This window comes from Notamacropus eugenii, chromosome 2, assembly GCF_028372415.1.
Source record: "Notamacropus eugenii isolate mMacEug1 chromosome 2, mMacEug1.pri_v2, whole genome shotgun sequence".
Classification (NCBI taxonomy): Eukaryota; Metazoa; Chordata; class Mammalia; order Diprotodontia; family Macropodidae; genus Notamacropus; species Notamacropus eugenii.
In genome coordinates this window covers 300,859,703-300,878,860 of record NC_092873.1, presented here as the reverse complement: position 1 = coordinate 300,878,860, position 19,158 = coordinate 300,859,703, and the positions used below count along the sequence as shown (strand labels likewise).

General features: G+C 41.9%; 1 protein-coding gene and 1 pseudogene across 4 annotated transcripts in view; both read right to left on the bottom strand.

Annotated features, from left to right (window-relative positions):
- The window catches only part of LOC140527558 (myomegalin-like), a 65,561-nt gene that overhangs the window by 44,852 nt on the left and 1,551 nt on the right, over positions 1-19,158 (bottom strand). For 3 of the 4 annotated variants that reach the window (XM_072644579.1, XM_072644580.1, XM_072644581.1), the window contains exons 3-8: positions 17,715-18,165; positions 16,188-16,380; positions 10,397-10,513; positions 8,459-8,550; positions 2,406-2,638; positions 237-687 (exon numbers count right to left, since the gene is read on the bottom strand). In XM_072644579.1, coding sequence (XP_072500680.1) covers positions 237-687; positions 2,406-2,638; positions 8,459-8,550; positions 10,397-10,513; positions 16,188-16,380; positions 17,715-18,165 — 1,537 coding nt within the window. The remainder of the gene's footprint in view (positions 1-236; positions 688-2,405; positions 2,639-8,458; positions 8,551-10,396; positions 10,514-16,187; positions 16,381-17,714; positions 18,166-19,158) is intronic. The other variant, XM_072644582.1, reaches the window with a different exon arrangement.
- Positions 10,628-15,901, bottom strand: LOC140527563 (palmitoyltransferase ZDHHC20-B-like; annotated as a pseudogene).

Sequence of the window (19,158 nt, the reverse complement as noted above, 5' to 3'; positions counted from 1 at the left end):
TGGGGCAAACCAGAGGGAAGCATCCCCACTGTTTCCCTGGACAAATAGTGGGGAGTGGGAGGGTGGTTCCCAGAAGAGAATGGAATGATGATGAAGTACTAAACTTTAAGCTTTGGAGGCTCTAGGGAGCCCTACCTCCTACCTCCTACATCCCACTTCCCCTGGCTTCCCCACCAAGTTAAAGACAGATAGAATGTCTCCACATTCAGGTTTCTCTCCTGGAAACCTAGACTCACATGCTGGTCATCCTTGCATTTGACATCAACGACAGACACAACATCAGTGATCTGGTGTCCAGAATACAGCCCTTTGGACCCCCTGTCTTGAAGCTGCTGTCCTAGAGCCGAGGGATCCCTAGGACTCCAAACGACTTCAGTCTTCAGACGGTCAATCTCTTTGGCCAGGCCAATAATAAGCTGTGCATTCAGCTCCTTGCCCCCTTCTTGGCTGTTCAGGGCCAGCTGCTCCCTGAGGAGGCTGATCATGCTATTGGCATTCTGGAGCTTCCTCTGCACCTTTCTGACCTCAACACATTGGCCGTCTTCTTTCAAAGCCCCTCTGGCATCCTCCACCCACCATTCTTCCTCCTTCTCCTTGTCTTCTTCCATTTCCCAGCCTTCAGACATTGCTTCTCCCATCTGCTCCTTCAGCTCTGCATTCTCCATGTACAGACTCAGCAAGGTGTTCCTACAGGATGCACAAACAGACACAGGGCACCAGGCTCAGTACCACAACAACATTCCTGATGGCCTCCTTGATGAACTTCATTATGTGACTATAGGCTTTCAATGAATTAGAAGTTTTATTTTGGAAAGGGTGGAAAATGACTTTCCTATTGCATGGAAGAGAAAAACAAGGCAGAGAGAGGTCCACTAACAGTGAATGGCAGAGCCAGGACTAGACTATCAAGACTTCTGACTCTTGATTCAGGCTTTTTCCCACTATGGGAAAGAATGGATCTCAGTTCTGAGGGGTGAGGAACATCTGAACTCTTGCAAATAAATCTCTAATTTCTTTTGTGGGACAAAAACCAAGAATATTTTTGCGTGGGATAAATTAGTTCCCATGCGTTTTAGGAGATTTTTTATTCAGACACATGTGGAAACTCTCAGAAGATGATGATTGAGATGAGGGAGGATAAGTCACAATCATATTCACAGGGCATTCCAAAGAAACCACATTTTTACTAAGTTATTGTTGTTCTCTTCTAACCAACACTTTACCAAGGCAGTGATGAAGAGCAAAAGGATTTGGACTTTACATTCTCTACTATTTGGAGTCTTCTCTCTGTGTCTCTGTGTCTCTGTCTCTGTCTCTTTCTCCGTCTCTCTGTCTCTGTCTCTGTCTTTCTGTCTCTCCCCGTTTGTCTGACAGGTAGACAGATTTACTAGACTGATACAGGAGGAAAGACAGAGACAGTGACAGACAGACACACAGAGAAGAGGAGAACACAGGGAGTCGATCTCTGATTTCATTGGAATAGGGAACTCCACAGTGAGAAAATTTGCTCCAGCAATATGCGTTGTCACCTCTTCTAGACCTTATACTCTTAGAGAGTTTCCTAAGGTCCTGAGTTTGACTTGGGTCACACAGCCATTATATGTTAGAATTGCTGCTTAAATCCAGGTCATCTCTCTTCATTTGGATCACCAACTTGTATGCAAATTACATTCTTAAGAGAATGGTCAGGAACTCTTAGAAGCCAAGCGACTTTCCCAGAGTCATACAATCAGGAAATGGAAGAGTTGGGGCTCAAAGCCAGGTGTAGCCAGCTCTCTCTCCATTACACACCATGGTATATGTATCAGTATCATAATATACAAGTCGTTTTATGACTTAATGGATAGGGCATTAGATTGAAAACAGTAAGACCAGGATTCAAAGCCCTTCTCAGGCACTTAGTACGTATATGACCCTGGGCAAGTCACTCAGCTTTTCCCTGCTTCAGTTTTCTCATCTGTAAAATGAGAGGGCTGGACTGGAGGACCTCTAAGATCCCTTCCACCTCTAAGTTTCTGAGTCTAGGACTCCAAGTCTAGTAGTCTACTGACTATCACATCCCTATCTTTATTCCATAACTAGGCTTTGATCCCAACTGTAGAAAATAATATTAACCTTTGTCTGCCACTGTTTTCTCTACTATTAAATGGCCCAGCATTGTTGTGAGGATCAAATGAGACAAAATTTAAAATTTGTTAAGCACTTTGCATAGTGACTGGCACAGAGTAGGTGCTTATCAAATATTTGTTCCCTCCCTCCTTGAATCTAGGTTTCCCAAGAGCCAAGACCAATGCCCCCCCCCTGCATGTAGCCCAGTGCCTCTCCCAGCTGGGTCAGAGCAAGCTTCTTGGGTATCATAGCTCTCACCTGGAAGAATTCCTCTTTGCCAGGTGCCTATTTCTGACCTGATATGGGAAACAGAGGAGAATCCTGCTTCCTCAAGTTGGGCTTTCAGATCCTTCAGTTCCCCTTCAACTTTTCTCTTCTGTTCCAGGAGCTGATGGATCTCTGCCTCAGGGCAAAAGAGTTCCTCCTCAGGGTCATGGATTTTGTCTCCTCGTGTTGGGGGAGGAGGAGTTAGATTGGAATGTTGGGTATCCTGGGTTGCCATGCTGCTCTCTAAAGCCTCTTTGATGTACTGAAAAAAAACCAAGTTTTCAATTGGTTAGGTCACCCAACAAGAGAGTATTCACAAACCAAGGGGTTAACAATGAAGACCACCAAGCAGAAAGAAGTAGTCAGACCCCATGACCTTTCTCTCTTTCCAAAGTGCTTTGCTGGCCCATAGAAATGCCATCACACAAGGGCAGTGAATAGACCTTTCAGGACAGGGGATGGGCATACCAGAAACTGCGTCTCTCTCCTTTATACCTCTGAGGTGTGAGGACACTACGATTCTCTTGTTCCTACTGCTTGGAAGTCCACCTAGAGTGGCTTCCAGACAAGACAGTGAAGAGCAACAGTACTGCTAGTATATCACTGGTACACAAGGGAAACCATGGACTGTTCAAGCAGAAATGACAACAAGCTCTTGGAGACAGAATAAAAGCAGAGGAATGAACTAAAGTCACACAAGTCACAGAATCAGAATGTTTAATTGAACAGAATCATAGCAACCCCTGTCACTTCAGGCAGGTGACTGGAGTTGAACCCTAAACTGCCTAGGGCACACAGTTAGTGTCCTCTTCTTAAAGTATCTGGGAAAGACACATGGCTGTGTCCCAGGCCTAGAATTCACTTTCTCCTCATCTCCACATCTTAGAGTCTTCCATTTGATTTCAATTCATTCAAAGATCAGCTCAAGGGCTGTTTACTACAGGAGGTCCTCCCTTATGTCCCCAGCTGCTAGGTCCTCCCCCACTCCAAACATCTTCTATTTATTTTGTATGTGTGCAACTCTCTCTCTCTCTCCCTCTCCCTCTCTCTCTCTCTCTCTCCATATATATATATATATATGTATATATAGTGTGTATGTGTACATATAAGTGTGTATATGTGGAAATCTATACATATTACGGATATCAATATATGGACATCTATATATGTGGACTCCTATATCACACACATATACATACACATACATATGTATGTGTGTGTATAGATACATATATTTATATACATGTTTGTATGTACACACACAGGTTACTTTGAGATAAAGTAAGTTATATGAGGAAACTCTCCTCTTATTGTTTTCTGTGCCTATTACAATATGAGGTACATGGACTAGAGCCTTATTGGTTGATTGATTTCAATTCTATGTTTTTGTTGTTCAATCATTTTGAGTCTCATCCACCTCATAATGATCCCATTGAAGGTTTTTCTTGGTAATGATACTGAATTGTTTTTCCTTTTCCTTCCTGAGCTCATTTCTCTGATGAGGAAACTGATACAAACCAAATTAAGTGACTTTTGTAAGGTCACACCGATTGTAAGCTCATTTTACAGATGAGGAACTGAGGTAAAGCCAGACTAAGCACTTGCCCAAGGTCACACATCTATCAAGTGTCTGAAGCCAGATATGAACTCAAGAAAAGGAGTGTGCTTGACTAGAGGCCCAGCACTCTATGCACTATGGCAACACCTAGCATCAGTCAACTCTATAAAAAAATGATGTGTTCAACTGCAAGGTCCCTTGTAGTTGTAGATCTGTGAACATCTGCCTTCAGGCTTTCCAGTCTGAAAAACCCTAATCCCCTGGTCTTTTCTTCCAAGGACCTTGAATTACTCTTAATGACTGAGACAATCAAACAACATATCAAGGCCTGGGCTATAACGTTTGCTAATTTCCAAGGTGTAGATGCTCATCCAGAAAATTTAACAATCCTTATGGGCCCAGGCTGGCTCTTGGTTACCCTTGGCAGATTGACAACATTTCTACTCCTCCTGGAGATGTGGCCTGTGATGTCATGGAAGTGCTGGGCATGAAATCGGAGCAATAGACTAAATCCTCTGTCTTCCTTTAACCTGCACCCTACACTGTATGTGCTTTTGGAATCAATTATGTGAAAGCATAAGTTACAGAGTGTTTTGGGGTTGATCAAGTAAAATAGGCGGGATCTGCCAAACACTCAAGATCTCATTCTATATCTCTTCTCCTGTTCACAGCCTTCTTCCTTCAAAAAATACTCACTACTCATTGTCTCTACTTCACTCTCTTTGAAATCCCATGCTCTTTGTCTCCTGACTTTACCATGTGAATGAAAAGGATCTCTTCCAAGATACTGGGTATCTGTGAGGTTGTTCTTCTGGTTTGAAAAAAGGATTTATCCTTGAAAAATGCTGGACAGGATCTGACACTGAAGAATAGTGTGTCCTCCTCCCTACTTTTCCAGTTCAACCAGCACCCTGCTCTCTTGTTACTCCTGCCTGATGATGACTCCTCTTAGTTCTTTTGTGCAATCATCATCCATTCTATGTGCACTAAGTTTGGACTTAGGCCCCAGTGCTCTGAACTGGACTTTCTCTTCCTTTCTCTACACTTTCCTAATCAGCTCTACAAAGCTCAATTTTCGTCCTCGTCTAAATGATTCCAACTTCTCTTGATCCTGTCTTCACCTGTCTCCTGAGTTCCACTATCTCATGTCTAACTGCCTCCTGGACATATGGCTGCTAGAATATTCCAAAGGCATCTGACATTCAACATGTCCTAACATGGAACTATAACACTTCCAGCCTGTCCTCCAAGCATTCTGATATTTCCATCATCCAGACTGGGGGAGGCAATAGTCTTTTGTGTGCTTGTTCTTTTCCCATATAGACAGTTACAATGCTGGGCTCAGTTCTAGGGTTTATATTTGAGAAAGAAATTGAGAAGACAGAGTAATTCCAGAGGAGGACGACTAGGGTAGTGAGAGTATCTGTCTGTGGAGGCACACACTGAAGAATGGATAAGAGAGCTAGGTCTATTTAGTCTGGAAAAGAGAAAACTTGAAAGCAGTGAATAATGGGGTACAGGTGGAAGAAAACATGCTGTCTTCAACTATTTGAACAGGTGGAGTTTGAGAGAAAGATTACACCTTCTCGTCACCCCATATGGGAGAGCTAGAATCAATGGGCAGAAGGCACAGGAAGATACATTTGGCCTCAAAGTAAGGAACAAATCCATCAGAATTAGGGCAAAATGACAGGAGTAGCTTTAGGAGGTATTGATTTTCCAATGACTAGGGGATCCTCCCGGGAAGGCTAAGTGACCACTTTGGTAGGATATATTAGAGAGAATTCATACTTCAGCTAAATAGTGGACAAGATGATCTTTATCTGCCCTTTTATTAGTCAGGATTCCCATATGGGATATGTTTTTGACATAATCAATGTGAATATGCTAACAATTGTGACTATCATCTGGGCAAGATAGGAGGGAGGACTATCTTATTCTCCTCTTTTTAAAATGCATGTATGTATTTAGGAAGCTCTCTTTTTGTGTCTTGCTAATTATACCTCCTTCCTATTTTTAATCATTGTCCTAGGATCAGGCAATGTCTTTATACTCAATTATTTTTTCTCCTTTAACTCAGGTTTTGTAACTTTCCCAATGCCTTTTGATATCCATGGAGTTCTAGTTTCTTCTTCCATTGCCTAGCAGAGTATATTTTATTTTCATATGAACTTTCAGGACTTTGTTACTCAGGGCTTTCAATTTGGATGTTTCCTAATGAAAGATCTATTTGTATTAATAAGTTTGCGTTCATCAATTATTTTCTCTTTTTCTTAGGAACTTTTGACTTTCCCTTCTCTTTGAATCTTGAATACAGTATCATATCAATAGATCACTTCTTCAGGCCAAGGAAATTGTCTTTGTTGTACTCCCAAGTTCTATTTGATGAGGTGATCTATGGAGGTAGTACTCAGACACCAGTGTAAAACTATTCAACTACCTAATAGGTCTTGAACCCATGGGTGAAGAGGAAGCACTCTGACAAAATAGGAACAAATGAACCTCCACAGATGCAGCATCCCGGAAGCTGTGAGAAGTGGGTAGCTTGATAGGGCACCAAAAAGTCAAGTGTCTTAATGGAATGTTAGAGAGAACTTAAGAGGTTATGGAAGCATGTATCCAGTCCATCATCCAGGGCTGCAATCAATCAAAAAAAAAAAAGCATGTTGTATGCCCAGGGTCCAATGCTTATTTCCCTAGAGGCAAATGAACACATGTTGGAGCATTATGACACCTTCAGCTTAAGTCAAAACAAGCTTTCATTGCATTGCCAGCAGGCAAAATCACACTTTGCAGACCACAGGGTCTCAAAGAGAGTTTACAAAGGTTCATAATCGCTGGGTTCTTGCTATACACTCTGAGTTTCATGTGAAGTCAGCAACATGATGGGATAACAGCAGTTTATGAGGATCTTCATTAAGCAGCCCACCTGGTCCTTCCTTAGATCACTTTTCAATCTAATTCATCTGACTCTGACCTAAGCAATCATTTAATAAATACTTCCTAATCTACCCAGGAGTGTGGTAGATTCTTGGGTGGGTGGGGAAGTGGTGAAGAGGAGGAAGATACACAATCTAAAGAAGAAGGGAAGAGCAGTTTCCTGTGAGCTTAGAGTAACTTTCTCAAAGTGGGTCAGAGCACTATCTATATTAGAGGGAGAAAGACTAGAGGAAATGATCTACGTATTCGCTCCCCAAGGATGAAGCTCCAATGAAGGATTCTAAGGTCTGCTAAACCTTGGGCCAGCTCCCCTACCAGGGGTTGATTTAGATCATCAGTGTCTCTTCCCTTCCAACCTCATTTCCTATAAATTCTAAGACTGATAATAGCCACAGTCCTTGCCATGACGCACTTCACAGTCATTCTCACTTATTTGGTAGGGCCCCCTAGCCCAGGACTGAAAGAGACAACTAGAAATAAGTAGGAGGACCAGTCTCAGTAGGCATAGTGGAAGACAGAAACCTGGGTTAGTATATGGAGGGTTCAACAGAGGCATTTCATGTTCCAGGAGGAGGGAATTTCACCTATGAGTTCAACAAGAATCAAGATTGATATAAGCAAGCAACAGAAAGAGGATCATGGGGTAAGGTGAAGAAGACTCACTGGGAGTCTTCTACTCATCTACTAGGAGGCCACCTCCAAATGCAATGTACATGAAATTAGCCTCTTAAGGGGTCAGACTTAGAAAGAGGGTAGATTACATCCATGAAATGAAGCTACTCCAGGAAGCCATCATCTTCTCCCCATTACAGCTACCTTTTCTCCTGAATTTCCAGGGTATGAGGAATTCAGTCACTGTCTGGGGGATGCAACAGACTTCAATACATATGCTCTGACTCTAAAACCCTGCATCAATTACCTTGGATAAAACCAATGTGTGTGGAATTGGGGAAGAAAGAAAGTGCCCTTCCTCTGGTGGTCAGACTGTCTTTGGCCTAGATCCTTGGTTGGCATGTGGCATTTATTCTCAATCCCATGAAATATAGACCTAAGGCACATGTTTGCAAATAGGGCACTCCTGTGGACAGAGATGAGTCTGCATTTGCCACAAGATAGGAAGCAAGTTCTAGCCCTCCAGGCATGCTACTGCCTTAGTATCTACTGGCCACGTGATGCTGGTTGGTCAGTAATCATTCTGTCAGATTCCACTGAATAGGTAGCCTCCCAGAGCTACCTAGAGAGCACCTCTTGAGGAAGCAGTCAGCGTTCTGCTTGAGTCCCCTTGAAGATGCCCTTCTGGGAGAGGAGGCCAAAGGGAGGGAAGAGAGATAAGAAGAGGGAGAAGCCCTGTGAGAAGCAAGAGAATTCTTGAAGCAACTGGTGCAGAGAGGAGGGGTGGAGAAGGGAGAGGTAAGTGGGGGAGAATAAATTTTTTAAACAGGATAAAAGGAGAGGGAAAATACTGGCGAAATGTTCCAATCCATAGGTCCAATGCTGTTTTGCCAGCAGCCACAGGGGACTATCAGACCCCCAAAGTGTAGTGTAGCTCCCCCCAGGGTTCCCTAGGACCTGGTTCTGACTTACTTGCTCCTGGTTATTGCTGTGTGACACTGCTTCTTCAACACTATCAGTGGACTCAGTGCTAGCATCTTTGGTGTTCTCATCCACAGCTGTGCCTGGAAGAAAGGAAACTAGAAAAGTAACTCCCCACATGGTGTTTCTCTACACAGCAGTTAAGATCCCTAAATTCCTTTTGTTGCCAATCTCTTGTCTCCTGTCTTCCCCAACCACCACCAACACTCAGCCCCACCCAGCACTAACATCCTTGAGGGAAGAAGAAATGAAAAGCCACACCTTTCTACTAAAACTTTGAGATTTGTTTGGTCGGTGGTAGTCTTGCAAGATATCAGGTGTGGGGCTACTAAGCCATGAAAAGAGCAGACCTGTCCTTGGAACACGACTTGTCTGAATGGACTCCAATGATTACACACTCACCATTACAGCAAGCAAGTCAACACAGATGCTGACCAGGAGCCACAAAAGTATGGGTTTTCTTCTCAACTCAGTCATTGTCTCCATCTCTAACTTCATTTTCCCCATCAATCAAATGGGACCACACCCTACCTATCTGCTTCCACCCACTAGACCCTAAGAAGACTCACTGCTTTTTGATGCCTGCTAATGTCAATTTCTCCAATATAGACCTACCTACCCAACTTCTCCTATCTTTACCACTTGCTTGGGAATGCAGACATTTGAATAAATGACAGTCCAAAGACACCTAGTGAAAGCTGCTCTTCAAGATTCCATCTCCAAGGATCTCAGGCTACTCAAAATCCCAAGGAAAGCCCAGAGCCAAGAAGGAACTGGGGCAGGTCAAGATCATTCAAGCATTTGCACTTGAGGACACAGAAAGAAGTATATATGCTTCATATATGTCATCTCTCTCACTCTCTTACATCCTCCCCGACCATAACCTACATTGGATTTATATTTTCGACCATCCTCATATCTCATGGGAAAATGGTTCAGTTGTTTCTGTTGGGACTGAATTTTTTGTGACCTTTTTGGGAGCATTCTTGACAAAGATATTCGAGTCCTTTCCATTTCCTTTTGCAGCTCATTTGAGAGATGGGGAACTAAGACAGAGGGTTAACTGACTTTCCCAGTGTCACACAGATCAGAAGTGTCTGAGACCAGATTAGCACTCTTGAAAGTTCAAAACCCTATGCTTAGTTCTACAATATTTCAAAGACTAAAAGGTTTTTCCATTTCAGTGACTGACAATCATGTTTGTTTTACTATTTTATCAGCTATTTTATTCTCATTCTCAAAAAATAAAGGGATTCAGTATTTTATGTCTTTGTTGGCAGCGTTAAAAAACATGATGATAGGACTATATGAAACTGGTACACACTCTTTTAGTGAGATAAATGGTATGGTGATCTTCTCTTTTTATACGTTTACACATTTCCCAATGTATATTTTCCTCCTTACCTCATTCTTTATCATTACTTTTGACAAAAATAACTGAGAGCGGAAAAAACCTTTTGGCAAAACTAAGCAACATATGAAATAAAAATTCTGTCTGTATATATGTATGTATGTGTGCAGTATTTCACATTCATAAACCTCCACAACTACAAAGAGTAGGAGAAGCACACCGTCTTCCTCTCCTTACAATGACCTCCATAAATACCCTCTGTCCACAATCATTTCACATTATTGAGTTGAATGGTGAAGGGAGAAGGCTGCTTTGCCAAGGATTCAAGCAGTAAAGCTGGTTTTCATGGAAGAAGGGAAGGAAATACCCACAACCATACACATCTCTCTCTCTCTCTCTCTCTCTCTCTCTCTCTCTCTCTCTCTCTGTCTGTCTTTCTCTCTCTCTCTCTCTCTCTCTCTCTCTCTCTCTCTCTCTCTCTGTCTTTCTCTGTCTCTCTCTGTCCCTCTCTCTCTTTCAGTCTTTCAATCTCACTTTCAATCTCTTTCTCCATCTTCTCTCTATTTTTTTTTTTTTACCAGGGCTGGTGATTGCTTTTCTCTCAGCCTCGTTCTCACTTCGGCCACATGTCTCATATCCCAAGTCCTGGAGATGCACCTGGACCTCCTTGCTCTCCTTTCTCATCCCTCGTTCACCTGACCAAGAAGAGAGAATGATTATATCTGTCACAGCCTCTACTCCCTGTGAGACTTGTAGCGTCATCAGCATCTTCCCATACTGCATGGACATTTCACTTCTGGAACATGAAATATGGTTTATTTGGATTCTTTTTTATTTTAAAATCTCTTATGAAACATAAAATATATAATATAAAACATTCTTCAAAAAATCATTTCAAAATATTAGAAGTGGCCATGTTTTCCTTTATATAGGAACAGTCTCATCTGTAAGCATATACAAATATAATAAACTTGACATATTTCATGGCTCTTTATGATCCATACAGACTTAAATACAGTTCTTTGCCTCTGTATGCCAAACAATATAGTCATGTAAAATGAATTCATGAGAAAAATATGAACTTTTAAAAACTTATTTAGAATTCAGTTTGAAAACTACATAATCTAGATATTATGGAACACGTTTTATTTTTACATATTTTTAAAAATCACAACGAAGTATTTGATATGGTTCTTATTCTGGCTAAAATGCAAAAATGTCATGAATTTCATACCACCTTAGAGTGAAATAATATATGCTCTGCATGTATTTTGATGTGCAGAATGGGATTCTGTGACCTAGGCAAAAATGTAAACAGGAGAAATCCCTAGGACATTGTCATTTCTTAGGTCCTAGCAATTCAGAAATCCCAACACTAAGGCCTTCACATGTTGCCTTTAGAGATTAATGTGTAGAAATCCCAAATGTTTGATGATCTAATAGGTGATAGTGTAAACAGTCAAAATCAGCTACCTTATGGAAACCAAATCCAAGTAACCATTACAAACTGGATTTAAAATGGCAAGGATCATTTCTCTTACTATTTTACTACATATGTAAAAATATATTAAAAGCAGACCCCTACAGAAAGCTGGACCTGATCTTCTGCAAACATGTTCAGCTGCTCTTTGGTTTCATGTAGTGATATTGATAGGATGCTGTAGGTGCTGAATGTCTAGCGAAATTTAAGATATTCTGGAGAAACAAGGATCTTCTCATTTGTTAGCTAAAAGAATAACTACATCACTTAGAATTCAATCTTTCTTTCTTCAATTATCCTAATTTGTTCAAGTGTTCAAAGCAAAAACAGTTGTACTTTTGATTTGTAAGCAGATATTCATTTTACAAAATCTGTCTTCTTGAAATTGATCACCAGTATTAGTTAATGCCAGAATAAAGAGAGATGGAGCAGCCTTCCCCAAACCAGTCTACTCACTGGCCCTGATTTCTTCCGTACTAGGTCATTAGGAAACAGGCATTTATTTAGTCAAATATTACCCCAGAATGGTGCTAATGGAATTGATATACACTAAGATCAGATCACACATGCTGCTAAGTCAAATGCAAACTACACAGGCTTACAATAGGGGATGGAGTTGGAACTTAATGTGCTAGTTTTGCAAAGAATTAAAGTAACTGAAGTCAAAGAATCTGAAAGAGATCCCAAGCACCATAGAAGTACCTGCACAAACGTGATGATGAAAATCATGCAGAACAAAGATGTGTTTTCCTAAATAAGAAAGGCTGAACAATGGACAGAAGTACCAATAGAATATTTCTGATTACAATCAAATCATTTCAACATTTATCTATAAAGACCTAAACTGAATGCTGTCAGATTAAATTAGTTGGTACATTTGATTGGTAATGCAATTCCTTTAACCTCTTATTTAAGACTCATCCAAATCTGAGCAAAGCTAATAAGACTGAAGAATAAAACAGGACAGAAATTAAAACTCTGCAGTTAACAAACTGGATTTTTCAAGCTTATTTATTCCTCTTGTTCTCAAGGAAGCAGATAATTTTGAAAGCTGATATTAGTTGAATAACTCAAAAACTAGGTAAATCACCTGAAAAGTGAGACCAGAATATTCAGTGCTAATTAGTGCTAAAATATGGAATTAAATAATAATGCTTGAAGGGGTTAGGTCTTTTTGGAAGTATTTACCAGGCAGCATGTATAGGCTCTTTTTTTGTTTTGTTTTTTTGGAGAGGGAGGTGGTGTGTGAGGTAACTTTCTGACACCTCTGTTTAGATAAATTAATACCCTTAATCTTTGAAAAACTCACTACCAGAAACAATGAGTAGTTTTGACTCAGGGATGAGGGAACTATATCAGATTCTAAAGTTTGAAAAATAGCAGAAACTATTCTGAACTGATTTGCAATGAACAAATACAAGTTTTATATCAATGAAGATGCATCCACAACCTGTGCGTTCCTTAGAGTTTAAAAAAAAACCCTCCTCCCTCTAAAAAGTTTTTATCCAACCAACATTCAAAGCTAGATTTCCTGTCTTAGGAAGGGGGGAATATTGGATTAAAGTGGTAATGGACCACACAGTGTAGCTTAGTCAGTTTCCACTTCATTAATGGAACAGAATACTTTCCCCTAATAAAGTTCTCCTTTAAATGGAATTTAAATGCAGCTAAAACACTTTCAATTACACTCTAGAAAAATGTAGGGAAAATGTCACTGCCCTGCCCTGCCCAAGGTGACTTATGCCTTGCTCCTCTATCTACTAAGTGTTGTCCATATCACTAACAGGAGGTAACAATCTTCATGCTGCAAATGTACTTCAGAGTCTCCCTGCTTCTACAAAAGCCCCTGAATATCTCCAGGAAGCAGAATGAGGCTAACATAGCCTTTTAGCTCCACAGTGCCAGGTTTGTATTAAGTTCCAGTCACATGCTTCTCTGCATGGCAAAGGACTAGGACCTATGAAGGTTGGCTTATTTAAAGATTGGAGTCAGGTATTTGAATTCTTTCTGAGTGGTACTTCACAACCACCACTAAAAGAAGGCCTTTATTAAAAATGATGACAGTATAAAATCATCTAAAAATTTGCAAATGTTCAGTATATAAAGCAAGAATTTTCTGCAGTTTGATTCCTTATACAGTACAATGCTGAATGTTATTCTTATTAATGAATTTCAGCCATGTAGCGAGCTGCCTGTACCTGTATCTACTTCCTATTATTCTATTTGCTTGTTTTTCTGGAGTATGAATTTTTATATATGCTGAGATAACTGTAATGTTATTCATGCTTTAAAAAACGTATACACCAAGTTAAACATCCAGTGTGATAAAACATATTATTGCTTTTTATGAAGTCACTATTTAAAAAAAAGCCAAGTCCCTTTTGGAGCAGGATAAGTCAATCTTGCATAACACACCTTTAAGGTTCTTGAGGCATCTCTCTTACTTCCTGCTCAGCAGTAATGTTTATGAGCAACAACTTATCTGTACAGAGACTTCACTTTCATACATCTCATGGAATATTTGCCTCGTTTCCTGCCACTGATCCCTTCTTCAATAAAACAAGAAAGAATTCAAGCAGAATGTGTTGCATAAACCTCACTCTCATTCAAAGGTTAGCAGATCATGAACTTTCTATCAGACTGTAACATGGTTCCTGATCTCTGATCCGATTATCTTGTTTTGATGCAGTGGCCAACAAGAAAGGTTTTGATTCACTACGAGGCCCCACAAGAAAGTTTTAAGTTGAACCAGAACCCCTGGTGTGTTCATGGTGGTTTGTGCCAGCAACCTGGTCTGTTTCCATCATGACGCAAGTTGGGAAATTAAAACCATCACCTAAACTTGTAAAGATAGGAAATAACTAAATTTTTTTTTCATCTCCAAACACCTGTCTCCAATTTTTACTCCATCCAAGAGAGAATCAATTTTTGTCAAAGTCCTTTATACAGGTGCATGGAATGCCTGTATTGTTGTTCTATTTTTTCCAACTAGCTAGAGGTGGTAACAGAAAAGTGACAGGATGCCAATGTAAAACATTGTAGTCACAAAGAAAAGAAAAAGGACGTGGAAGGGTACATGGGTTATTCTTAGGTTGGTCGTCCAGAAATTTATAAAATATTCTAAAACAGTCGGGGTGCCCAGAATACAATATAAAAAGGGAATAAAATAAAAACAGTAGGAAGTATTTGTAGTTAGCAAATCCCACAGACTTATTCACCCAAGGACAATGATGACCCATCTCAAGAACACATCTGTTCCATACAGAGCAGTGGTGACCTCGATCAGGCTTAATCAGCTGACATGTGTCACAGTATCTGATTATTCATGTTGCAGTCAAAGTATAGACAGGTAACTCTTTTGCTACTCTTTTCAGCATTTCTTGCTGTACTTCAGGTCTTTCTTCTTTCCATAAGGCTCCTCATCAGACTGAGATAAAAAGAACTCTCTGGAGGGGCAAACATGAGGTGTAAAAACTCTTCCAAGAGGACCACATACACACGTGAAACGACAGATGGAAAAGCCCAAGGTAGACAGCTGCCTTTCCTGCTTCTCCTTGGGCAGCATTGGGAAGGAGGCCGAGCTCTAGCACGAAGGTGCAGCAGGACCAGCAGAGCAGCCTGCGGGGTGTCCTCCTGGGCCTGCGGGACAGGCAAGCCCGAGGCCGCGTCCTGCCCTGGACAGGCAGCAGGAAGCCTGGCCCGCAGCTCCTCCCCTCGTCCTCGTCCATGGCGAGAGCCCCTTGTTCCTCTTCTTTTTCTTTCTCCTCCTCTTCTTCCTCTTCTTGTTCCTTCTCCTCCTCTTCTTCCTCTTCCTGTTCTTTCTCCTCCTCTTCTTCCTCCTGGGCTGTTGTCGTCCACATCGTGGCCCTTCCTCGCACAGACCTCTTACCTCGACCTCCCCCAACCCCCCATTCCATCCCAGGCCTCAGGGAGCTCCAGCTGGTTCTCGTGCCTGCCCCGCAGGCTGGGGGGAGGGGCGGGGCTAGGCCGGGCCCGGGGGGCCTCCTGTGGGAGGGGGGAGAGTGAGGAGAAGTGGGTATAGAGAGAGAAGCAGGGGAAGGGAGGACTGGAGCCGGTTTATGTGGATTCTTACATAAGAAAGTGGTCCCTGCTCTGTCACTGATGAGGGGGAGGCCTCTCAGAGGACACTTGCAAGTAGTACCAGGCTTGAAGTTGGAAGAGGGGCGGGCTGCCTGTGCCCTCTACCAGCTGTGTGTCACAGCAGGGAAGTCATTTTGCTGCTCTGAGTCTGTTTTTCTCATCTGAAAAATGGGTATTCCCCCACCACACGATCTACCACATAAAGTAGCCGCCAAGCTTAAAAAGGCTGGTAAATACATAAAACATGTTGGAACCATGGAAGGTGTGACATCAGTGAGATCTGTCTTAAGGCTTCCTTCTGCTTACATCCATGTATTATTTAGGCACTTGTTTTAAGCTTCAGCTCTGAGGATGGGTGAGGAGAACTTGAGGAACTAACTGAAAATCTTAACCAATCTGAACCAGAGGTCATAACAGTAGTTTGCAAAGGACAACAGAATGTGATATATGGATGAAGAGGAACTGGTTAGCCTCCTCTTAGAGAAACAGAATGGCCTAGGGATTTTCTCAGAAAAACCAAAGTCTGGATTTAGCTCCATTTCTGCTTAAGGATGCAACCCACATCAAGTTGCTTCATATCCCTGAGCCTGAGGTTTCCCATCTATAAAATGGGGTCAAAAATACCCCTTCCTCCTTGCCAGAAATATGGCAAGGACAGGATTAGTGTAAAAGACTTTTGAAAACACCAATAAAGTATTTTGAGCTTTTCAGAAAAATCCGAGATAACTTAGTAACCTCTAAGGTAATGCACAATTCATCAGTCTGATGACTTTTAACCCAGAACTTACGAAACAAGGCTTGGTATTGCTCTAGCTGGCTGGCCTGGGTTTGGACTGTAGCTTCAGACACTAGTAATTTCTCCTGGAGATCTTGGTAGCCTTGTTCATATTGCTCCAGTTGGGAGTGGAGATGGTGAGTTGACTCCTGCAGACTAGATTGTTCTAGTGACATGTTGCTACTGAGCAGCCCTTGGCTGTTCACCTGAGAGAGCCAGAAAGGGAGAGTTAGTCAATAAAGAGGCTCAGTAGAAGAATGGGTATTAGACCTCCAAAACAGAAGAGACTGAGCAGATGCCCAATCAACATCTTGGAGGATTGGAATGGTGTTTGGTAATGTGGAAGAGTGATAACACATGGCAGATGTAGTCTTAAGGTAAAGTCAAAGCTTCTAAATATTTAGATCTGGACAAAAATGGAGTAAGCTTCCTTGGGTGTTAGTGTGCTCCCCAAAACTGGTTTTCAAATATAGACTGGATAGCTATTCAGTAACGTAGCTAAGTAGTGCAGTAGATAGAGCACTGTGTCTGAAGTCAAAGGGACCTGAGTTCAAATCCAGACTTAGACATTTATTTTCTGTGTGACTCAGGACAAGCCACTTCACTTCCGCTTGCCTCAGTTTCTTTATCTGTAAAGTGGAGATAATAATGATAGCACCTACCTCCCAGATTTGGTATGAGAATCCAATGAGATAGTAATTATAAAACACTTAGCACATCTGGACAACATGCTAATGAGCAGTGTTATCACCTGCTGACAAAGGTCCATATGGGGAAAACTATGGTTTTTCCATTTTCTAACATACACCTGTGGGAGTGGGACTGTTAAAGAAAGCTGAAAACTGAAGAAGTGATGCTTTTGCTCTGTGGTGCTGGACTAGACTTTTGAGAGTCCTTTAGACAGCAAGGAGTTATAATCCCTCAATATGTAAAGAAATTAATTCAGGCTATCCCGATTTGGGATTTTCTTAGCAAAGATATTGGTGTGCTTTGCACATTTCCTTCTTTAGCTCATTGGGCAGATGAGGAAACTGAAGCAAACAGGGTTAAGTGGCTTGCTTGATCAGGGCCACACAGCTAGTAAGTGTCTGAGCCTGGAACTGAACTCAGGAAGATGTCTCCAGGGCCAGGTTTCTCTCCTTCGCTGCTATAGGCCACATGTAAGAAAAAAAAAAACATTAAGACTCAGTATATATCATGGATTAAATAAGGACCGAGCTAAAAGAACTCTAAGGTCCCTTGTAACTCTGAGATTCTCTGATTGACACCCCTGGGACACCCCTATCTTGATTTGAAAGTCAGACGTGGAGCAAGCCAGAGGGAAGCATCACTATTATTTCCCAGAACAATTGGTGGGGAGTGGGAGGGTGGTTCCCAGAAGAGAATGGAATGATGATTAACTACTACACTTCAAACTTTGGAGGCTCTAAGGGACCCTACCCCTACCTCCTACATCCCCCTTTCCCTGGCTTCCCCACCAAGTTAAGGGCAGTTGGAAGGACTCCACATTCAAGTTTCTTTCCTGGAAGCCTATACTTACCTGGTTGTCATCCTTGCGTTTTAAGTCCAGGATAGACACGAGGTCAATGATCTGGGGTCCAGAATACAACCCTTTGGACACCCTGTCTTGAAGCTGCTCTGCTAGAGCAGAGGGATCCCTGGGAGTCCAAATGACTTCCATCTTCAGTCGGTCAATCTCCTTGGTCAGTCTGATAATAAGTTGTGCCTTCAGCTTCTTGCCCCCTCCTTTGCTATTCAGGGTCAGCTGGTCTCTCAGGAGGCTGATCATGGTATTGGCATTCTGGAGCTTCCCCTGCACCTTTCTGACCTCAGCACACTGGCTGCCTTCTTTGAAAGGCCCTCTGGCATTCTGCACCCACCACTCTTCCTCCTTCTTCTTGTCTTCCTCCATCTCCCAGCCTTCAGACATTGCTTCTCCCATCTGTTCCTTCAGCTCCACATTCTCCAAGTACACACTCAGCAAGGTGTTCCTACAGGATGCACACACAAACACAGGACACCAGGCTCAGGACCTCAACAACAACTCTGATGTTCTTCTTAACAAACTGAATTATGTGATTACAGTCTGTTAAAGAACTAGAAATTTTGTTGTGGAAGGGGTGAAAAAGATTTTCCTATTTCATGGATGAGAAAAACAAGGCTCAGAGAGTTCCACTAACAGTAAATGGCAGAGCCAGGACTAGTCCATCAAGTTTTCTGATTCTTGGTTCAGGCTTTTTCCCACAATGGGCAAGATTGGATCCCAGTTGCTGAGGAGCCAACAACCTCTGAATTCTCAAAAAGAAATCTGTAATTTCTTGTGTGAGACAAAAAGCAAGAATATTCTTGCTTGGGACATATCAATTCCCATGAGTTTTAGGGGATTTTTTATTCATACACATGCGGTGTTTTCTCAGGAGTTGATGACTGTGATGAGGGAAGTCACAATAACATTCACAGGGCGCTCCAAAGAAACTAAGTTTTTTCTAATACATTAGGGCTCTTTCTCTTCTACCCAATTCTTTACCAAGGCAATGATGAAGAGCAAAATGATTTGAACTTTGCATTCTGTATTATTTATACTCTCTCTCTCTGTCTGATAGGTACACAGATTAGCTAGACAGATACAGGAAGAAAGAGAGAGACAGAGAGAGAGAGAGAGAGAGAGAGAGAGAGAGAGAGAGCGAGAGAGAGACAGAGAGAGACAGAGAGAGACAGAGAGACAGACAGAAAGACACAGACACAGAGACAGAGTGGGAGAGACGACAGGGAGAGGAACTCTGATTTCCCTGGTATAGGGAACTGTCCAGAGTGGAAATTTTCTCCTGCAATATATGTTGTCACTGCTTCTAGATCTTACAGTCCTTAGAGAGTTTCCTAGACTCCTGAGGTTGACCAGGATTACTCAGCCCGTATATGCTGCTTAAACCCAGGTCATCTTGTCTTCAAGGAGAACTCTCCATCAAATATACCTTTGATTCAGC